This window comes from Poecilia formosa, unplaced genomic scaffold, assembly GCF_000485575.1.
Source record: "Poecilia formosa unplaced genomic scaffold, Poecilia_formosa-5.1.2 Scaffold232, whole genome shotgun sequence".
Taxonomy (NCBI): Eukaryota; Metazoa; Chordata; class Actinopteri; order Cyprinodontiformes; family Poeciliidae; genus Poecilia; species Poecilia formosa.
The window spans coordinates 875,193-897,690 of record NW_006800171.1 but is presented as its reverse complement, the minus strand read 5'-3'; the positions used below and the strand labels follow the sequence as shown (position 1 = coordinate 897,690).

The 22,498-nt window shown below is 37.2% G+C and overlaps 1 protein-coding gene across 2 annotated transcripts in view; it reads right to left on the bottom strand.

Moving 5' to 3' along the window:
* LOC103149653 (voltage-dependent calcium channel subunit alpha-2/delta-3-like) overlaps positions 1-22,498 on the bottom strand; it is a 130,992-nt gene that overhangs the window by 89,074 nt on the left and 19,420 nt on the right. For both annotated transcript variants that reach the window (XM_016680106.1, XM_016680107.1), the window contains exon 3: positions 4,785-4,901. In XM_016680106.1, the coding sequence (XP_016535592.1) occupies positions 4,785-4,901 (117 nt within the window). The remainder of the gene's footprint in view (positions 1-4,784; positions 4,902-22,498) is intronic.

The following is a 22,498-nucleotide window of genomic DNA, read 5'->3' as shown; positions in this document are numbered from 1 at the left end:
ACAAAATGAGATAGTGCTCTCTGACACTTTACTTCCTCTGTTTAACAGATTTAGATTGGGTCCAAGCCAAGTGGGCTGAGCATAGTAAAGAGTCAGAGACAAAGAGATGAAGGGGAAACGTAAAGTCCAAAAAATCAATAGTTGACAGTTCTCAGTAGTTTTGCGGACTGAAGAAAATATGAAGTTCTCAACCCAGCTGTGTCACAACCCTTCACCCTCCTCTGTCTTTTTCTCACATCTCCTCTTTCCTGATTTTTCTTCCAGTCTTAGACTGAATATTTGACTTGTCTTTTCTTACAGTTACATCTCCCACCTGTCTTGGTAATTTCATCTTTGTAAAAAAAAAAAGAAAAAACATTAATTCTCTATCTTTTGATTTCTCAGTGGTGGAAAAACAGCTGGAGAAGGAGGAGGAGAATATAGCTGGTCTGACATCAGTTGTTAATAGTTTACACTATCATCCTTATGAGCAACACACAGATCTGAGGCTGAGGGACGGCTGCTGAAATGAGTAAAATACCAGCAGGAGGGGGAAAAAAAAGATCAAGGTGTGTTTTCCTACATATCAAGCCATACTTACTTGCAACTTTAACTTAAATACCAGTCAAAGTCATTTGCTCTAAATACAGAAATTAGAAAGCAAAAAGCATGTATTTTGAAACCATTACCGATGCAAACTCAGTCCTGAAATTCTAAAATGAGAATTGAGTTGTGAAAATAGGAAGAAAAAAAACTTTTTAGAAACTGCATATCAATTTAAATAATCTCCCAGAGACTGCATAAAAGCTAATGTTGAAACAGAAATTCAAATTGCACTTTGGCGTATAAAAGTCACATGATTCTTTTCACACAGAGACATTTCCTTTTAAATCCTATGAGCAATTTCTTACTGGCATACTTTAAAAAGAAAAGTACACCAGTAAGAAATGTTCCACTCTCCACAGTGACAATCATGCTGATGACTACAGGAGTGAAGCTGCCACAGGTAAATGATATCAGCAGGTACAGAGCAAAGACCAAATGACATTACAGGAGAAACACCGCTAGCAGCATGGCATCCACTCGCCTTTGAAGTGTGTTTGTCACACGAAACATAGCCTCGCTCGACTTCAGAGGGCATTACAATAGCTCCACGCCTTTCAACTTTGATAACAACGCCTTTACCGCTTCTTGCCATTTACCACTTTCAGCTTGCACAAAATATTGTTTTTCAGCAGCACTGACAGTAAAAGGAAGAAGGACTGGTTGAAAGCAAAAGAGCAACCCAGTGATTCAGGAAATGATTAAGTAAAGTAATTAAAAAGCGAAAATAGTGGGCTAAGATTCTTCCTTAATCCAATTATGAACACATTATCCATTTGCCGTACATGTGCTGCTGAAGAAGCCCAAATGTTGGTTTTTGACAGATAAATAATATTTATGTCGTTTCAAAGAACAATCACATCTCGGTTCTGGACTTTTATCAGCTGAAACTGAAAGAGAACACCTCACACAAAAAGAGTCCAAGGTCAATATGTGGTTTCCAAAAGCCCTCATATTTCAATTTAATTAACTGTGACAGGATATATGGAAATCTAGAACCCACCTGACACATTACAGGTTGCAGAGGATCTACTGTTGTCAGCATACTTTCTAGGACATCCATAAATCTTCCAGTTTTGTCAAAAAGCACTGATCAGAGCGGTCAGTGCTTTTTGGATTGTTAAACAGAGGCCCCCTAAGATTTAGAGAGGTGGTTATGATGCGACAACAGATAAATGTAAAACAAAATACCATTCTTATAAAGTAAAGCCGTGGACTCCTTTAGAAGATGAACCGACTACCCAGGAGATCACAAAAGGCTCTTGATTCCTTGCGAGAACAGGTACATGTGTCTTACCTGAGGGCACATAATACTGCAGAGTTTAAGAAACTGAACCCTCTTGCAGAGAACCTCACCTTACCTGCAATCATGGATATGATCAGAAAAGATCAACTATACCTCTGTCAAATGATGCCAAGTTGGCATATTGAAGACATATCGAATCTGCAGACAAAAAAACATGTGAGATGTGCTTAGGACGGAGAATTCCATAAATCTCACTATTATTTCTGTATGCAATGTCTATTTTTTCAGTTTAACTGATTTGTTGCTACTTGGGTTCAGTAGGGCTAAGCTTGGACATGTCTACTTATGTTGCAAGTAATGACACCTGCCTCCATGACAGGAAAACCTGAAACAAACACCGAAGGTTGTGAGGTGTGGATAAGTATGGGATTTGAGAATCCTGATATTAATAAGACACAGCCGCGAATGTTGTAAGTTATTATTATGGGACTGAGCTAATAAAAAGTATTACGTTAACACACAAAAGTCACAAATACTCTGTCTTTGGTCCACTCAAACAGGACCACATGCGACACTCATTGACACGTGCTCCCTCTCCCAGCACCAGGAGCGGCCGTCTCGTAGCAGGTGGTGGTGGGCGATAAAGGGGTGGGGGGGGCGATCAACGAAAAGATAGAGCCACAATGACAGGCAGGGGAGAGCGACTGCACGGAAATTGAATCGCTGAAGCATCACATATACTTTAGAAAAAACAGCAGAGAGATGGGGAAAGACGGAGCAGAGAGAGCAAAGACGGACAAAGAGGAGAGGGATACTTAAGGAAGGCTAAAAGGAGTGCCTGCCAGGCTTGACTGATTTGAATATTGGTAATAAAAGCAGCAGAATATTAGAGCAAGATGGAATAAAAAAGAGGAGGAACATCCTGGAAGAACATGTTTATAGCCCATTACATGTTTATAGCTAATAACTCATTACAATTAAAATAAAATAAAAATGAAAATATTAATGGAATCAACTCCTGCCACCCAAGGGTTAAATCTTACCTCATTTGTTTCTTGCAGAACTTTACACTGTAATTTGCACACATTATATGTACGCGTTTGGTGAAAGACTCAGCTTATCCAAGTCTCATCGTTATGTTTGAGCCAGTCATGAATATCTAGGTTTATTCGAGTCCAACAGAACCGTAACATTAAAGATTCTCCATTACTGAGAGTTGCTGCAAACATCAGTGGAGAGTTGACCACAGCCGCTACTCGCTCACGCCCTGCTCAGTAGTGAGGAACAGACTGTATAATGGAGAAGCTCACTACCGGGGAACCACACATTAACCGGTTACTGCGTGACTCGCCAGTAGAAAAGAGCCTATAGCTCAAGGAGCAATGACTGAGATACCAACTTCAGGACCATGTGCTTGCCATAAGGTATCAAAATATATTTTCGCGCAATGCTTACACATCATTCATGCCTTTGTATGGAGTTGTTTGTTTTTTTCTACCGGGCACCCAAAACGCTGCCAAAAACAAAAAAAATCAATTTGAAAGTGCTTGGGGCTTTTTCAATTCTTGTGTCACTGAGTGTTTTAACTCATAATTTAAAATGTAAAACACCACAAGGGAAGCTCAAGAACTACTTCCTTTGAGACTGAAAATACAAAGTAAGAAGTCTTATGCTAGTGCCAAGATAAAGGCATAATATTGGCACTAGCCAGTATATTAATTTGAAAATATCTAGAACTTATAGTACATAATTATAAAAGCAAACACAAGTGGCAACAAACCAAGCTAAAGCATTGAAATGCTTGGCTACTATCTGTGCCCCTCTGTCTTGCTTTTTTATTTTATTATTTTTTTTGTTTGTTTGTTTCCATCCTTGGATCAGTCTGTCAGAGAGAAATCCAATTTCTCCTAACAGCATCATGTTGTCCTGATAGGATCTATCACCTGAAGCAGCCAGAAAGCCAAAGCACTGTGGACACCTGTTACAACACTTGCAAACACGCACACACAGATTCCTCAGAGAAGCCAAGGAGGAATAAATCAACTTATTTTCAAAGTTAACTTCTTCATGTGAAGTAACAAAAGAAACAAATAGAGCAAAAGAAAACATGCAGATCCTTTGAAAACCAATATTAATGTAGTAACAGGTATTTGTTATGGACTCATGAACTATGTTACTGCAAAAACAATTACAGTAGTTCTGCACTATGTTTTGAAATAAACATAGTGCTCAAAAACATAGCAAAAAAACAACACACACCCATTATATATATATATATATATATATGTTTTTTTGTTTTTTTTGCCAAACTCCAATTGCAAGATTTTTTTTCAGAGATCTTTTTTGCATATTCTAAACACTCAATTAAAGATATCAATATTGCAGGACAACATGAGGTTGAAATTGGCTTCAGTTTTCAGAGTAGCTATGTGGCCACGCTACAGATTTTTGGGGTTTCTGGACACACGACTTATAGCCCCTGTAAAAACGTAAAGCAGAAAGATTAAGAAGCACAGCTCTTATTTTGAATCAGTTTTTTTTTTGTTGTTTTGTTTTTTCTTTATGTGTGTGCGTTCAGTTAGTTAGTCCAACCAAAAATATTGATTCAAAATCCAAACCAAACTACTGATTGAAATGTTAAAAATAAGGCATAATATGTCAAGTCAACAAAAGAGCATATTGTTTAGGGGTAGCTAAATTTGAAAATGGCTATATTATAAAACATTATTTTATTTTTGTCCTCTGGAAAATAGAAGCAGACATCTGGAAAGAAATGTAAAATAATACAAATTCAATAGTACCAAGTGCAGATATTACTGTGTACCCACCATTTCAGCCACACATCCAAGACAGAGACAGAATAATAAATACCAGCAAAGTAATTTTAAAAAGATGTTTGACAGGGAAGAAGCTCTAATAACTGCTAATGACTGAAAGGCATGCAGATGCAGCATACCTTCATAGCCTGGGCTTTCTTGTGAAACATCTCTTCCATGTTCTTAGCCAGCCTCTTCACCAGTCGTAGCCCATCAATCTCCTCCACCCTCACCCCCCGCTCAAACTCCTTGTATTTCTGAAAAGGGAAACAAAGGTTCAGATTATTAGATCACAATTACTGCCACTGTTAAGCAACAGAAATTATACATTTTTTTGTAAACTGTTGGCAGATGAAGAATGCTACTGATCATGAAATATGTCTGTTACTGCAGGAATACACTGCCTCCCAATTCTTGTCAATAACTTCACAGAACCTCTCTTTAAAACTAACCCTTTAATTCATGTTTGCATCTCAACAGAACTATTTGTGGCTGTGGAGGTAGAGAGCCCATGATGCTACATATCTATGTAGTTTATGGAAAGGTTTTCAAGAAATAGAAATTTGTTTATCCCAGAGTCAACAAACGGGCCAAATCAAAATTAAAATTTTTAACAGCAGCATTTAGGATTCAGCTGCAGGCTTCGCAGTCAGCTACTTGGACAACCCAGCAAATCCGATAAAGATAATGAGAAACTTAGCCCACTCTCATAAGACAATGACTTTCATTTCTTTGTGTTAACAAGATTATTTTCTTGTTATCTCAAGAAAACGACAGACAAATTTGTAGCTTGAACGGCTCTTCTTGACTTCTGTAATAACCAAGTAGACTGAAATAATTGAGGGCTTTTCTAGTCTTACTAGCCTGGCCATTGCCTTCCCGTGATATTCCGCTTGAAACAAATCTTGCATACACGCACAGTCTGGGCTTTCTCCCCTCGTTTGCCACATTTCCAAATATTAAATTGATATTAACAGTCGCCTCGTTTGGCTCGGCACTTCTGTCTTCACAGCGGAGGATGGTTGTTTACTGTGCAGACAATTCGGTAAGCTTCACAGCACTGACTCCATACGTCACAGGAAAACATTAACAATTAGGTAAAATTTTAAAAACTCACAGTCCACACCTCCAGGAAGTAATAGTTTCTCAACACAAAGTGTAGTACAGAGGGCTGGTTTTAACCAGGCTATACAAACCCGCTACAGACGGTACAAGTCATCTTCCTTCATTTGCACTGACACAGTCATGTTCATACGCTGAAACACAAATCTATAGAAAACACACAGTTTAGGGTCTTGCTCAAAGACACTTCAACATGTGTTGGAGTCAAAGCTGAAATTGAACTCACAACTTTTCAATAGCCAGAACACTCACGTATAACACATGTAGTCAAGGGTGGCAGAAACAAAATTACAACACTGTTTACATACAATGTGATAAGTACTAGAGAGTTAAAATTACAATATCAGTAATTCTGAAGTGGAAAATAACTAACTAAAGAAGTATTTTTTTTTCCCCCAAACTAATCTACATATAAATGAAACCAATCAGCTAAACTAGGAATTATCTGCCAGCTTCAAGTTTTACAGCACAATGAGCACTGATGACACACCACTGCCCCCAGTATCTGCAGAACACATAATCACATTATTCAGCTGTAAACCTTCACTGGGGTGCTCAGCTCAACGGGGGCCTTAACCGGAGACACCGACATAAAGTCCCGCTAATTCAACATCCAAGCCTTCCACAGACGTACATGAGGCTGTAAAGAAAATGAAAACAAAATATGCTTTGATATATTCAAAGCTACAGGAGGACGGGTTTCATTCTTGTGTGCTTTAGCAAAAATTCTACCACCACATTATATAATATGTAATATATAAAACATATATGCTAATGTAAATGCCATAAACTCTACGTTTCATATGTTTTTAGCAACTCATGAACAAAAATACATATAGAGAGTAAAGTGTGGAAGACGGAGATAACAGGAGAAAGAGAATAAGGGAACAGCATCACACACTTAGGCAGCTTAGACAAATGTTTGAGTAATGCAAAAATCCATAATATTGAGTAGTGTTTGCTTACACAAAAGCTTTTGATAAGGACAAATTTCATTATTGTAGCCAAATGTAATATATGATAAAACAAAGAGACCGAGATAAGACATCCTATGTCTTAAGTCTTAAGTGAGCTGAGAAAAGTAAACTGTTTTACTAAAACGCAGAAACTTTACAATGAATCACAAAAGGAAAGAATGAAACTCAAATTTTGATGATTGTATTCAAGCAAACAAAACTCAGAAAGATAATGATAACTTCAACTCAGTTTAATTCAGTTTATTGATATCTATCCATAGCATGAATGCACAATAAATATTAAGAACATTGCAAAGGAAGTTCTGGATCTGAAATAAAGTATTTCCTGTTTTATTTATAGTTTAATAAAAAACAAATAAACTGTATGTTCAATATTGTATATAAACTTCATAGCAATCGCAGGAAACATCCTTACTGGCATTACATTTGTCAAACCTTTAATCTAATAGGGCTTTTTTGGGTTTTTTAGGTTATATTCACTTTTAGTTTAATTTGGTGCATGCCCAGTCTTTTGCCTGTGTGCAAATGTATGCGAGTGCTACATAAGTGACATAAGTAATTTTGTATGCAGTTTGAACATTTTTGCAGTCTTTCAAGACCAGTGGTTTAAAATTAATTTCTATCATCTTTATATGATGTACTGTACGAAATTATGGGTACAGTATGTGACTCATCACCCCCAAAAGGACTCACTTAGACTTCTCTGGCTGATGATATTTCATATTGATTGAGATTCTCAATTGAACCGTATGAGGATCAGAAATTTAGTCAATTGAAATCTGTTCAATAGAATTCATAAACAAAATATGCCATAAATAATACATATGATTTTGGCATTTTTTGACTGTTTATCTCCACAATTCATCAGATATACTTAACTAAAAGTGAAAAAAACATGATGTAGACTTGTGTGCCACCCGAGTGTCGAGGACCTTCAACATGAGACACTCCTCTGTGTTCATCTATGGCTCAACCATGGCTAATATGTGCCACTTTAAAAGGCTGCCAAGACTCTCCTCTTACTGACAAATCTTTTCAGATGCCACATTCAAACACCTTAAAATCTTCAAAGGATCCACATATGTATAGAAAAAAAAGAAAAGAATAAAACAGAAAACCTGCAACAAAACAGAATGCCATTTTAAGCCCTCTGGACAACTTAAACATTTTCAAGTTTTAGACTCTCTCACCAGCCTTACTACTTCCTTCATCAGAACAGCTAATTAATTGCTGCCTCAAATATATCTGAGCTGTAGCCAATCAAAGTGACTGGCTGATGACTCAGATGCCAAATCACAGAGACCATAACAGTAGAAAAACTGGAACGTTAATCCCACTGGCTGACTGAGAGCTGCTGTTTGACACGGGGACGAGAAATCCAGGTTTTAAAGCAATCCTGCTTCCTGGCTCACTGTAGACGGCTTTAAAAGCTGACAGTTTAGTAGCGGTTCAAACATGAACTGGTCTGACAGTTTTCTTCTCCAATTTTCTTAGTCCATTTTCTATTTTCTGTCTCCCAAGGGCTTTCTCCTTTTTAGGATCTCCTGCTTCACACTTTATTCTCTTTTTCTCCGTCCTGTTCCCGCTTTCTTTGCACATTCTAAAAGGGACTTACAACATAGATGCAATTGCAACTAATAATATTTACACTTTTAAAGAAGTGTTTTTGTGATTAAATCAACATAGTTTGGTCAAACTGACAGTTATCACACACAGACCTAAAGAGAGCATAGATTTTCTGCAGTCAGCCTGTAGTAGTCGTGTGTTTGTGATCATGTTTGTGTTTTCAATGAGACGCTAACAGGATCCTACTGAGCACACGCTGTCTGCAGCGCTATGTTCAGTCAGGCTGACTGGAGCAGACCAGGCCCAATTAGCCGGAAGCTACCCTCTTCACTTCAAATCATCATCAAAGAAAAGCCAGCTGACATATATCTAACAACATCCAACCACCTTTTATGAGCAAAGGGGGATAGAAAACTTTCACAATGAACTGAAATAGCAGCACAAGGCAATCAGTTCAATTGACCAGAAAAGTTATGAGTGGGAATCTGTAGTATGCATCTGCCATGTTTAGAGAAAGAGAGAAATACCCCAGCAGCTTAACAATCACATGATCTTACAATGTTATCCATAGTTTCTTCTGGGGTAGAAACTATTAACAGACCTGAAGGTCCAACTTCTCTTCATCAATTCCAGGATGGATTACTGCAATGCTCTTTACGTCGGTGTTCCCCGGTTATCACTGAGCCGCCTCCAACTTGTGCAGGATGCAGAAGCTCACATATTATCCAACTCCTAGATGGGACAGGATTACATGTCTTGTCCTCACTACATTGACTTTTATTTGGGGTTTTTTAAAGCCGTTAACGGCTTTTCTATTTTCGGTGACGTCGATGAATACATTCTAAATGAAATAAGAAAATAAATGCACTCGCATGTTTCTGTCAAACATGTTTGGCACATGAGACAACCTTATTTTCTCTCATTTGCATACACACAGATATATCCACTTGCAAAAATAGCACTTCCAAGAATCTCTTTACTGGCACAAGGTTTTAAGGATGTCCTCACTCAATAATTACAGAAGTATTTAAGCACATAAATAATCACAACTTCTAATTAAAAAACTCATACAATTCTAACACAATTATAACGGCAAAAGACTCAAACAGAAACAAGATTATTGGCATCTTATTACATGGACACTTGCTGCCTTCCTTATTATTTAACAAAGGGGAACATTAACATAAGTGAGGATGGAAGGATATAGAAATTTGCTGCAAGAAGCTGTTTTATGAATGATGAGTTTATAGAGTAACGACATGTCCCTCTCAGACTGGGTTATTTGTGTTTCATTCATAAAAAGGAGCCATGTTTGTTTTGTTCTCATCGATTCTTAGACTCTAAAGAGGGGAGAGTGGCTTGATGAACAAAAGTGCAGTTAAATCCAAGTGAGAACGCACCTCTCAAAGAAAAAAAAAAGGACAAGGAAATGTGCACAGAGTCCTTGAAAAAGGTTATATGCAACAAAAAATATAAACTCAAATTTTTTTTGCCCCTATATTGTCACAAACTGAACTCAAACATGCAAACCTATTTCATTATACACAATAGACCAATATTTCCCAAATAGTGTTCAAAATATGTCTAAATTGATGTTAGTGAGCACTATTCCTATGACAAGATAATCCATCCCAGCTCATAGGTGTGGAATATGAATGTCCAACATCAGTGATTATTGCAATGGTGTGACTTGGGCTGGCCACTAGAAAAATCCACTCTGTGCATTTATATAAACACAAACTATTTTTTCAAACATTTTCAAATTACTTAGCACATCTGACTATGTGCGTCAGCAGGTAAAAATCAATTCTCTGTTTCGGTGCACTTGTTTGACAAAAGTGGAAAATCCATCAGCATGTGAAAGAGCTCTCTGAATGTTTATTTTCAAGGGAATAATCAACCAATCACTGATCAATGATCAGCAACATATCACTGCAAATGGCTTAGAAATTGAAAAGTTGGATGTTTCACACTCAGTCAAAAATTGATTGATTGATTGATTGATTGATTGATTGATTGATTGAGTTAAAATCTGTATGCGTTATAACTTTATATGTCCATGCAAATACAGCATTAATTAAGCAAAGAGTAGGTCTACGAGAACAGAAGGAGGAGACATCTGTAGTCTAAACGTGTACAAGTTTTTAATTTTCCCGTACAAATTTAATCACAAAAAAAAAGCAATTGTCCCTGCTAAACTGTTAAATTAAATCCTAGGAAAGAAATCGACAACAAGAAATTATTTTCTTCTGAATAAAAAGCACCATCTTGTTTCAGTTGCTTTCCTTCTTTAGTTCAAACTCTCCGCTTTAAAATGGTTTTTCTAAGCATGTTGAGGAAAAAGCAACGTCTTGCAGCTTCTAGATTTAATATGAAGGGGCACAGATTCCCCAAAGCAATGTTTGTAATTAAAGTGAACACGACTCATGGAGGAGGAGACAGCAGGGGGCGGATAGACAACTGGAGCTGAGGTAAGAGGAGGAAAAGAAAAGAGGCAAAACCTCGGGGTGTCAGGTGCTTGAAGTTAATTCTGTTTCGTGCCGCAAAGGCAGTCACTGGTCAGTACCGTCTCTGTCTTTGTGCAGAAATCTGGAGGGAATGCACAGCGTCTGAAACCTACTGAGGTCTGACTGATCCTGCATTACGCATTATAGACTCTCAATTTGTATATGTGGGTCGGTGTCAACCAAACTCCACAACAAGTAATCGCTATCACGTCACAGAATCTCTGAGAAACGGCAAAGACCCCCAAGCCAACAAAACTGTTTCATTTAAAGAGAAATCCTGGCCGGAGATGAAGTGGAACTATTAATTTCATGCTTGTCCTCTTTGCCTCAAAAGCAAGTTGGTCTGAGTCAAGCGTCTCAAAGTGAAGAGAAGCTCCTCACATGTTGTAAAACACACAAAGCTAAACGTAAACAAAGCTAATCAAGCATAAGATCAAGTCATCACTTAAAAAAAAAAAACAATCATAGATTATTTTTGCCTGACTGACCACACCTCATCAATGCCTTATGCACCAAAACACAATCTATCAGCGGTGACAAAGAAATAATCGTTAAGTCAGGAAATTTAATTAATGCTGTTTGGATGAGCTGGAACGACGGTGAGAACACAGGGCACATGCACTGCGCCAGACCACTGAATCAATGTGAGGCAAGGAGCTGAAGGGAAGCAGATTGTTGGAAGGAGCCGGTCAGAAAGCTTTCAAAGCTCAACGTTAAAACGGTGAGAAATTCTGGACCAAAAAAGAAACAGGTGGTGATATGTTGCAGCTACCACTATGGAAGTCGTTCATGTCTTACAAATAAATTGTTTTCATTTCATAAAAGCAAATCTGATGTAAAATAATGTAAAAATCAATTTAAAAGAAAACAAATAAAATACCGTAGTTAGTAAACAAAAGCTTAACTTTGTGTCAGATTGTAAAATTGCTGTCCTTTTATTGATTATTAATCTGCTACGTCTAGACAGGTACAACTTGCTAAATAATGATTTCAAAGCTCACATCATCATCATTGCTACTGATTTCCCGTAGTAGGCGTGGTGACATTACCAAATGTGACATCTGTGAAGTGAAATCCAGACAAGCTGATGAACATAAGACAAATTTATTAAAACTTAATCCTGGGTGGTGCACCCGATACCCACCTGATAGGTACATGTTTATACATTTAACTTTGTTATTGCCAAGGCAGTTCATCCTGTGTTTTTACTACATTTCAATGTTGATTTTTTTTACAATTCAAATCTGGTTTCTTATATAAATTCATGATCCATAATCTCTGTTTTTTTTAATAGCTTTCATACATAAATAGTCTAAAAAGAAAACCCCATGAAGCACATTACGGTATGTGCTTTATAGGGCGTTAAATGCCTTCAAAATAATTTGTAGCAATCCTACCATAATAAGTAAGACAAAATTAATAACACACTTTCTTCAGTCTCCCAGTAAAGATGTATGTTTCATGAAAAAGGTGTTTCCCTTTCCGTCTGACATAACTGAAGCTCGTTCGTTTCTGTCCTCATCAAAAGTCCTCATGAGTGTGTGTCTGTGCGTCTCTGCTGGTGCGGCGTTAAAAAGTTGCCCGAGGGCTTCTTGAGAGGAACAGTGGAACAACAGCTGTTAACACAAACAAACACGAGCCCGCACCGCATAGCTGGTCGCTGTGCTGAAGATTTTGTCACATGGTGCACTGCTTCGGTTAGGTATGCCCCATTGCCCCTCAAAAGGGGGGATGCCAAATCTGAGCTCCTTCTAATGGCAGTAATATTTCACTGTCCTCACATGCCATGAACCCACCACCTGTGGTCAAACGTACTTAGAGAAACTCCTAAAGGTCTTTAACTGTAGCTATTTATATCAGAGATGTGCATTCAGAAATAATTAGAATACATTAACCAAATGCTGATTTTTCCCTCCCAAAGGAAAAATCAGGTTTAAGAAGTTCTGTTTTTTAAAACATTATGGTGGCTCTACATAAACACAAGGCAAAATTTACTAAAGGGAATTTAAGAGAGTTGCCAAAACTTTTTTTTTTTACTTGAAAATTTCAGAACTGTTCTCCAACTAATTTGGGCCTCAAGTAGAGGTTTAAACGTATCGTTAGTCAACATATAAAACATAATCTAGGTTATTCAATAAAAATGTATAAGAATGTATAAGGATTTTGATTGAACAGCTGTGCACCCACAAGAAAAGCACTAATCTTCTGGATTAATAATGTACCACCAAACATAATCTAAGTTTAAAAAATACAATTTGGAAAGAAGCATAAAGATTGCATCTTCTTGAGATCAACTAGCCTGAAAGAAAAATCAGATCTACTACTCACCACCACATACCTCTCCTCTGCCTCATTCAGCCACTCTGTGATCCTCAGCATTCTGTGTCAGTAACCTTCCTGCTACAAGGAAGGTTGCTACAAAAAAATAGTAAATCTTTGAGTAACCCTCCTGAGCCTCTTAAACTCTGTTCTCATCCAGACGATTCTCTGGCTCCTCCACAGATCACTGGTTCTTAATCAAATTTACAATAAACATTTTTTTTTTCCCCTAAAAGTTTACTTGTTACCTTTTCCTACATCTTGATTCATGTTTGGGTCACGGAAGCAAAACATTAAATATGATGTGGACTAAATTTACCCTGGTCTCTACCAGCCTTTTCAAGAAATCAGTGATTTTTTTTCAGGGTGAAGCCAGTTCTCCCAATGCGTAAGTCGCCCAGGCTAACATCAGCGATAACAATCCTACTGAATGAAATGTTATTATGGACGTTTATGCGATACTGTTACAGCACATGTAAAACGATACCATTTCATCAATAATGCTCAACATCGACCAATACGGCTCCTCCTCTATGTAAGTGATCGTTTGTCTGTTTCTCACTGCTCAGCAATACCTCATCAGTACACAGGCCAAAACCAGGGTGCTAGGCAATAAGAACATTTGTTTAGTGGTCAAAAAAAGGAAAGAAAAGTGGAAGTAAACATATTAAATGTTTACTTTGTTGTTCAAACATTTTCAGGGAGAATTTCTTGATCTAAAAAGCGTAGAGCTTTTTTGCCACATCATGCTGTATTCAGGCTCGTGTTTCTGAGACAGTGAGCCAAATGCTGGTGAAGGTCAAAAGGTGGGGCCACTGCTGTGCTGCTGAGCTAGTGTTGGCAGCAAAATTGCAGTGTGTGAGAAGTGTGCGTGGTGTGTGTGCGTGTGTGTGTGTGTGAGTTAACAGGGCAGATGCAGAGATAAAGGTAACTTGAGATATACTGTGTCATGCAACTTTTTCTAAGTTCCAGTGAGTAACTATTTGAATAAAAGACAGAACAGCATAATAGAACATTTAATCAAAAAGGGCTTGGAACAAGCTTTTTTTTGTTAAAAGAAATGTAAAAATCACAAATTTCTGAGAAAATGGTGTCATTCAGGTAACACACACACCACGCAGAAATACATAAATAAAATGATAGGAAACCCACACTCAAATGTAAATTTGTAATAGTAATTGCACATGAAATGCATGTTATCTGTGGGGCACATATATTGTCATTGAAAAAGAAAACAATGTAAGATCAGCAAATTCACTACAAAATATGTCAGGATGGAGGATTTTTCCTGTGTAAAAGCTGCATCTCAGTAGCTGCCGTGTGCGTAAAAGTGGAACAATGTCAGCTTTGGCACTGCTGGAAGACATTCCCAATGGAAGGATTCAGAGGGAACGTGTATTCAGAGATCATATTGATCTGCTGCGACATGTCGATGATGCCTTCTCATTGCCCAGAGTGATCATCCTGCAGGTCCGTGCAGAGCCATATGCCAGCCCTGTGAATTTGCCTTTGTGACTAGAAAGGATCTTCATTCTGTAAATGCACAACTTATGCACAAAAGTGCTTGCTAAATGTAGTTGGCCTGATTCAGCACATGATTCCTCCCACATTCCCCACTCGCCACAAAAGGACTCTCAGGGGCGCTGCATTTCATTCCGGCTGAACGAACGCTCTGCTGTTCAAACAAGTGAACACTTGGATTAATCAGCACTCTTTCAATTTGGAATGATTTCTGAAAAATGTGTTGTTTTTATTTGTTGTGGAGTCACCTTGAGTGCCCAGAAAGCCGCCTTTGAAATAAAATATGTAAGCGTTATTAATAGAACTACTTGTACAACTACAAGCAGGGACGGTTGCCATGGTTATTCGGACATGTGGTGGCGGCCTCACAGATATTTACACTGTTTTACATGCAGTCCTTGGAGGATCAGCGGCTGGACTTTAGTTCACACAAATTGGCTTGTACAAAAGAAAAGTGTGCAGGCACGTTTGTGCGTTTGTGTGCACAGTTTTATATATGCAAATTTTTTGGTGTGCCGCACTTTTCAAAATGTGTCCCTCTTTCAATTATTATTGTGAAAGCTGCACACTCTTTTATAGACGAGGCTCCAGGTGAGCCTGAGCAGTGGTGCACGCTATGCTAACTATCAGCATCTAAAAGAATAAAAGAATAAAACCGAGACTAAAATTATTTGCATTGAACTTTCTTCGGGCTAAAAGAAAGATTAATCTGACATATTGTATTCATTATTATCTTCCATTAATCTGGGGTTCGGATTGCAGGGTAGTCCTGTGACAGAAGTTCATGAACAATCCGATGCTTTTGAACGTCTCTTTACCCTGGATGACAGGACTGGAGTCTCAGCTTTGCAACTTTACTTGCTTATAAAGTTCTGCATACATTTCAAAAGCTGTTATTTTAGTTTAACATTATATTCATATAATAAATGAATAAATACAACACAAGACATTTTTTATAATTAAGCTATGGAATTAGTTGCAGCTTTAACACCGTTTCTTTTCACTAATGTTTTGTAACAAACCTCACAGGCCTTCACAAAGCAGCGATATTTACAGTGACAGTACATTACAAACAAGAAGTCTTGATCATAGGGTATTTCTGAAGTCAACTGACTGCACTAGATTTTATTTAAGTGTATCAAAGTAAAAAAAAGACACAAATGTGAAGCTCAATTTAAGCTTATTCCCTTGTGAAATATTTATAGCTCATATAGAATTTTCCTTCCTTTTGTCAATTATGCACTTGGTGTTGGTCTATTACATGAAATCTTATTAAACTACATTTAAGCCTGTGTTTGCAACTTTAAAGTTGTAAAAAAAAAAAGTTGAAGTGGTTTGGCCACTTTTTGATAGCAACATGCAGAATCTATGACACACAAGGTGAAATTTATGATTGACAGAGCTGCTGTAACGAGGTCTAATGTTATTTATCTGCTTGTAATTCATCTCTTCATAAGTAAAATCTTTGCCTACAGCACAGAGGCTGGATTCAGACAAGTGGCTGGATGATTGATGTGGACAGCAGCAAGTCACAGACAGCCCTTCACACAATGCTGCACACATTAATGTGCTTAATGGCTTTCGTCCCGCCCCTTTTAGCGTCTGGAGAATGTTTGCAGCAAAGTCCGAAGCACACCATGTGAAAGATCCGTCATAATTACAGAAATTTGCGACAGCGCGTGTGTGAGTGTGTGTGAAATTCTCTAGCTACAGTCCAATAGCAGCAGAGGCAGATCCAGAAATGAGCAGCCAAAGACAGATGACGGCAGATATTTAACTTCAGCTCTTACATTTATCATCTTAGCAGAGTAAAAGAAGTGTTTGGATGTGTGTACAAGCTTCGTTCCGATGCTAGACACATCTTTGTAGAAATTTTTGGAAGTGAAATGAAAATCTTACTTGTTAACACAAGTTCAGCACTCATTTTTGCTAAATCAACTTAGTTCAGCGAGGCAGGAGACAAATTAAAGAAGTTATCAAAATTTACTGACTGTCAAATCCCACACATAACTCTGTCAGCATTTCAGCTCTTTAGAGACTGAAGTTATTTAATCTGGGAGCGTAGGGCCTGCCACCGAGCTCTCTGTAGTAAAGGCAGCGTGTTTGATTCACAGACTCCTTATTCCGGCTTTCCTCTGCAACAAAGCACTAATTACACTATGAGTGGGTGTCTGTGTTGGCCAAAACTGGCCAGCTGCAACATGAAAGACGAGCAACCTGCTGCTCTCCTGTCTACTAACACTGTAATTAACTCCGTAACAAGACCGTCTCACTTTTATCTCTCCTCATTCTTTCAGATGCGACTCACACGTCAACACATCTTTCCCAATTCTCTCGTTCCACAAGCAGGGAAAGGGTCAAATTGAGCTCAATCACACTTTCCTCAATAAGTAAACAACAGGCAGGGAAGAGGAGGAGGGAAACCGGAGAGGAGGTAAGAGGATGAGGGGAGGTTAGAGAGCAGCCATCAGCACACACCCTTACACGCCCTCCTCGCTCAACTCGTTGCCAGCCATGCTGAACGAAACCCGACAGCTATTCAATTTTCCCAAAGCTAAATCTAATCTGCTGCTGTCTCCTGCTCACTGACACACTGCTATGCTGGAACGTTTCAGCCGTCACCCACCTTTGGCAGCAAACTGGAACGATCACAAATACTTCCTTCAGCAGTCTGACAGAAACACACTTGCATAAAACTTTCCATTGGGCAAAAAAGGTAGTTGGGAGTCATTAAGTAAATTACTGCTCCAACTTTTTTATTAGTTCAAAGATTACAATTGTATAACTCTGGGATGTATACAATTAAGTTCCAAATTATGACAAGTTTTGCCATTTCGTCTAACTGGAGGTAATATTAACTCTAACCAAGTAGACTGACTGATAGAAAACCTGTGGAGGGAGCTAAAGACCAAGGAGGCTCAACAATCATGAGATTACCAGTAGAAACATGCAGAAAGCTGGCCAGCAATTATAAGAAGGGTTTGAGTGCTGTAATGCCAATTAAGAATTTATTTCTGGATTATGATTATTTCTGACATGCCAGTTTTGATAGAATCTACAAAAAAAGTTAGAATTTCTTTTATCTGTATTTTTCATTTAAGAAGTCCCTAATTCAATTCCTAAAACTAACTTTTTAATTGAATGGAAATTAGTTTCAACAATTTCGGGCTGGTCTGTTCAATATAAACAGTCATTGTAAAAAAAAAAAAAAAAGATATGTACACCCAATTTTGAGGATATTTATGTTTCTTAAATTATTTAAATTAACCTCCTGTGTACAAAACCACATAAACGGTTTTAATCATTTGAATACTTGATTAAGATAAGTGAAGACAAACATGGATACATACATACAAGTAGGTGACATGGAAAAAAATTTAAATTATTCACAATAAAATCCCAATTTTACACTGTGAAAGGATAACCTTTTATGAAGATTTTTAAACTGACTTTGATCTGTTTCTTCAATTTTGCCAACAGGAAAATACTATATTATACTTTTGATATGAAGTACTCTCAGTCTGAGACCTTTAAGCCAAACTAAAAGAATTGTATTGTATTAAAAAAAAAACTAGGTAAAGCGGTAGTGTGAACTGTTGCTATTTAGAAAACAAGGACAAAAATAACCAGTGAATTGATACTGAAGCACAGAACAGCAGTGGACGTAATTTCTCTTAGAAATGTCATCACGATACTGTAATCCACCCATGAAACACTATAATTTGAAGATTTTTTTTTTCAGTATTACTGAATGTTTATTTTATTGTGTAATTCTGTTTTGCATTTAAAAAATATCTAAGTTAGAGATTATGTAAATCATTTTTATGCAAACTCCATAAATGTGTTTAATTGCGCATCATTTTTCAGTCTTTTGATTTCACTGGATTAGTTTGTCAATAGTGTATTTTTCATCCCCGTTTCTTTGAGGATTCACTATTCTCAGTTACAACCTCTCTTTAAGAGTATTGACAGCAGAGATGTCAGTGGATTGCGGCACAAAGCTCTTGGGTTGTAAAAGAAAATGGCGTGGTTCCTCCAACAGCCCCAAACACACATACACACGCGCACACACACACTCTTTCTCTGCCAAAGCAAATCGATTCCAACATAGTCTTGTCACACATCATTACACCTTCCTACCATCCTCTGCTCTTAAGCTCTGTAGATGCGAGTCTGAATGTGTGAGTTTGTGTGTGTGTGTAACTGAGCTTCCTTTAAGTAGGTATGCAAACTTAACTTGCACATTTCAGCGGGCGCGCACACACACACTCTTGCCTGTCACCTATTTCTCACCCTTAGATGCAACCGCTGCTTTTAAAAAATAGAAAAGCAGACACGCACGGATAGCCGCAGCCTCACTGACTGATCATTTTTCTTGTATCTTCCATTACCAAGAGGTTTGAAGTCATTTCAGTGTAGAAAAAAAAACATCTTTCTCCTGTGATTCCAGCAAAACCGTAACATCATTTGGGAGGAAATACTCGTCCAACCAACAATGAACACACCAAGTCGTCTCTACCGGGCTGGCTCGTCTGGACAGGTTGTTCAATGATACATGAAATTAAAGATTTAAACACAAGGACAGTGAAAAGGGAGAAACCCCAAAGCTCATTCATTTTGTTGTTGGTAGATTTTTAATGTGTCCCAAGCTGAACCTTCTTTTTCTTCACACGAATGTGTGAATACGTAAAGCAAAGACCAATACTGGATTCTTATTGCAAGTTTAAGTTGTTATTGATCATGATTTTATTTATTTTTTTATGAGACATAGCATACGCACCCTCACATACACACACACACACGCGCACACGCACACACACACACACACACGCACACACACACAAACAAAGCAGCCCTGACTGAAATAACCTTGAAACAGGAGTCGCTTCCAGTGGATGTAGGAAATATGCCACGTTTTGCAAAAGGGATCACAGATCCAGACAGATGAGTAGAGGTAACTAAGGTTGAAAAATCATAAAATATTAAAACTTACTGTTTTTATTAGTCTTTTCTGAATTTAAAAACACACTTTAAGCTCTAATAATTATGCAGCCATTCCATTTAGATATTTAAATGTCATTCCAAAACCTGTTTCCGTTCTTAAAAGATTAAAAGCTCTATATAATTTGTTTGGAGAGATATCAGTTTAAGCTTTTAATGTATTCGATTAGGACTGCACCTCAATTAAAAATAATTAAGATGTTTATTGCATGGTTTTGTGTTGGCAATTTTAATTAACAAGTCCTTTTGTTCTTTTTGGGAGCAAGTCTTATTAAAGATAATTAAACTGGAAGTCAAGCATCAAATGAATGCAGCATCAACACAAAGGAAGACTCACATTGAATTTGTTGCATTTGCTCTTGGAACAAAATGAAACAGGGAGAACAACAATAGTCAACACATTTTTACATAATTCCGACCAAGGACGGTTCGGTATGAGATTCTCACAGTTAATCTTTAGGGGGGGGAAAATACCCCAGCCTCAAAGTATCCCTGTAGTTACGAAAACATTTAATGTAGCATAAATTTATCAAATTGCTTTTATATTTTAAAATAGAGAAGCAAGAATTATCCCTGTTGCTGCTAAAATGAAACAACAAATCTATTACTACAGTTGTAATTTTGATATATGTAACATCTTTAACATTCTCCATGTTGCAGCTGATGTGTCCATGGGGTTTAATCCACCCGCTCTGGTCTGCTTCTGTGTTTTCAGCAAATGAAGGTTGTGGTCTGGGGAATACGTTGGGCTTTTTTGACTTTGAGGAACCAAGAGCTGTTAGATTGTTTACCTGTTAATTCCTTCCAAAATAAGGATTGTTATCTCCCTTGTGTTTTGTACCATTAAGCGCTGTAACAAAGGGACACGGTTGGCTAATGACTCTGAAGCCAGTATCAGATTCAAAGCTTCCAAGTTGTCGCGAAATTAGTCACTGTTTTCCTAAAATTCTGGACCACATTTGAAAATCTGAAGTTCTAAATATGAAATATTTTTAGAATATTAAAGCCTAAATTGGATTAGTGAACGCTGAACACTGATTCTTTATACAGAATTTCAGATTAATTAAACTTTTACTCTATTTGTGAAGGCAAAGAAAATATTAACTTTAGTCATCTATAAAGTTCTTTTTGACTAGCATCAAACAGATAAAGGCTTTTTTAATACCTACATTTTTTTTTTCGTAAGTCACAATATCAATGTATTTATTTTACAAAAAGCTATTTATAAAGGGCAGAGGGTATGTTTCTGATTGTGTATGGGGACCAGTAGGAGTGTGTGGGGCATACATTTAACACAATTAACTGTGCAACAGTTATGTCATGACTGTCTCTTGTCATGACTGTCCTCCTGGGTTTGGGTTGGCTTGTCCTGGCTTGGTTGGTTCGATGGTTCACTTTGTTTTAGTGAGAGTTGCTTAATTTAACATATTTATTCACTGACTCCTACAAATAAAGCTTTTTTTTTTTCAGAATACATATTTATATGTGGGTGGTTTGCCTTCTTTTTGTCATAATCTGTGAGATTATGACACAATGAGCCAACAGTATGACAGAATGGAGGTAAAACCAGGATTTGAACCTTGGAGCTCTTGCACTCCTCATAGAAATACACAGTAAATTAGTTGGGCTTTTTGCTCATGTAGCCTGCCAACTCACAGTCTTCTTAACTATAAGAATTATATTATATTATAAAATACAGATTATTACAAAAAAATCTGTATTTTCTCTTCTTTCTTATGCACTTCTTGTTACTGTGCACTATTTTATTTTATATTTGTATCATGTTCGAATAAAAATTTCATAAAAATGAAATTTCATTTCATAAATTTCATTTCATTTTTTTATGAGAAATATATATATTTTTAAAAAGTTTATAATCAAAAAAGTTTTTCACACTCTTGTGTTAAAAACAAAAGTGTTAAAGAATATTTCAGTGTGAACCTTTATACCTGATGCTGCTGCGACACCTGAATTTCCCCTGTGCGGGACAATAAAACCTGTTTCTATTCTTTCTCATATTCCAAGGAAACTCATGACATCCTTTCTTTCAATTAGTTGACCAGCGCTGTTCAGAACCAGCTGGCGGAGGGGCTGCACTGCACAATTCTATGTTATGCAAAACCAGAGAAAATTCTTGTCACTCTTCCGCTTCCACTGGTAACTCATTAGAAGGACTAACAGTATAAGGAAAATTTTACAGGTGTTAAAACCATTACTTTCTTATATCACTTCATGTATTAATTTAAAAGAAGCTTGAGAAATATTCCATCTTTACATTATAGGTTCAATCACAACTTGTTAGATGCATACTGTGATCAAAAAGACATTAGATTTTTTTTAAATCAGTTCCAGTTAAAAAGTCTGTCTTGTTTTCAGAAACATTTGACAAGAAAAAAGTCTTAGACAAATTAACAAGAATTTTTTACAAACACAGAAACAGTGGACAATAAATGAAGTTCATCATATCACAAATAATAAAGTACAGATAGGTGAAAAGCAAGCTAATGGTAAATATTTTAAAACTTAACAGTATGAACTCATGGAAACAACCGGTTGGTTTCTTTTCACAGTTTTCTTTTGTATATTTTTTTAACAATATGTCACTCTGACATCTGGTGGCAGTGTGTAACTGTATAACTCACTATTTAAACCAATTCTTTTAAAAGTCTTTTTATTCTTTTGAAGATTGTTCCAGAACAACCTTGTTGTTTTTATTTACTGAAGCTATGGTGGTGGTAGCATCAGATATCTGGGCTTCAGTTTGGGGTTTGAGTTGGTTGTTTGCCAACTGCCAATATAATAAAGAAGAAGAACAGTTACTAATATGACGACAACAACTCA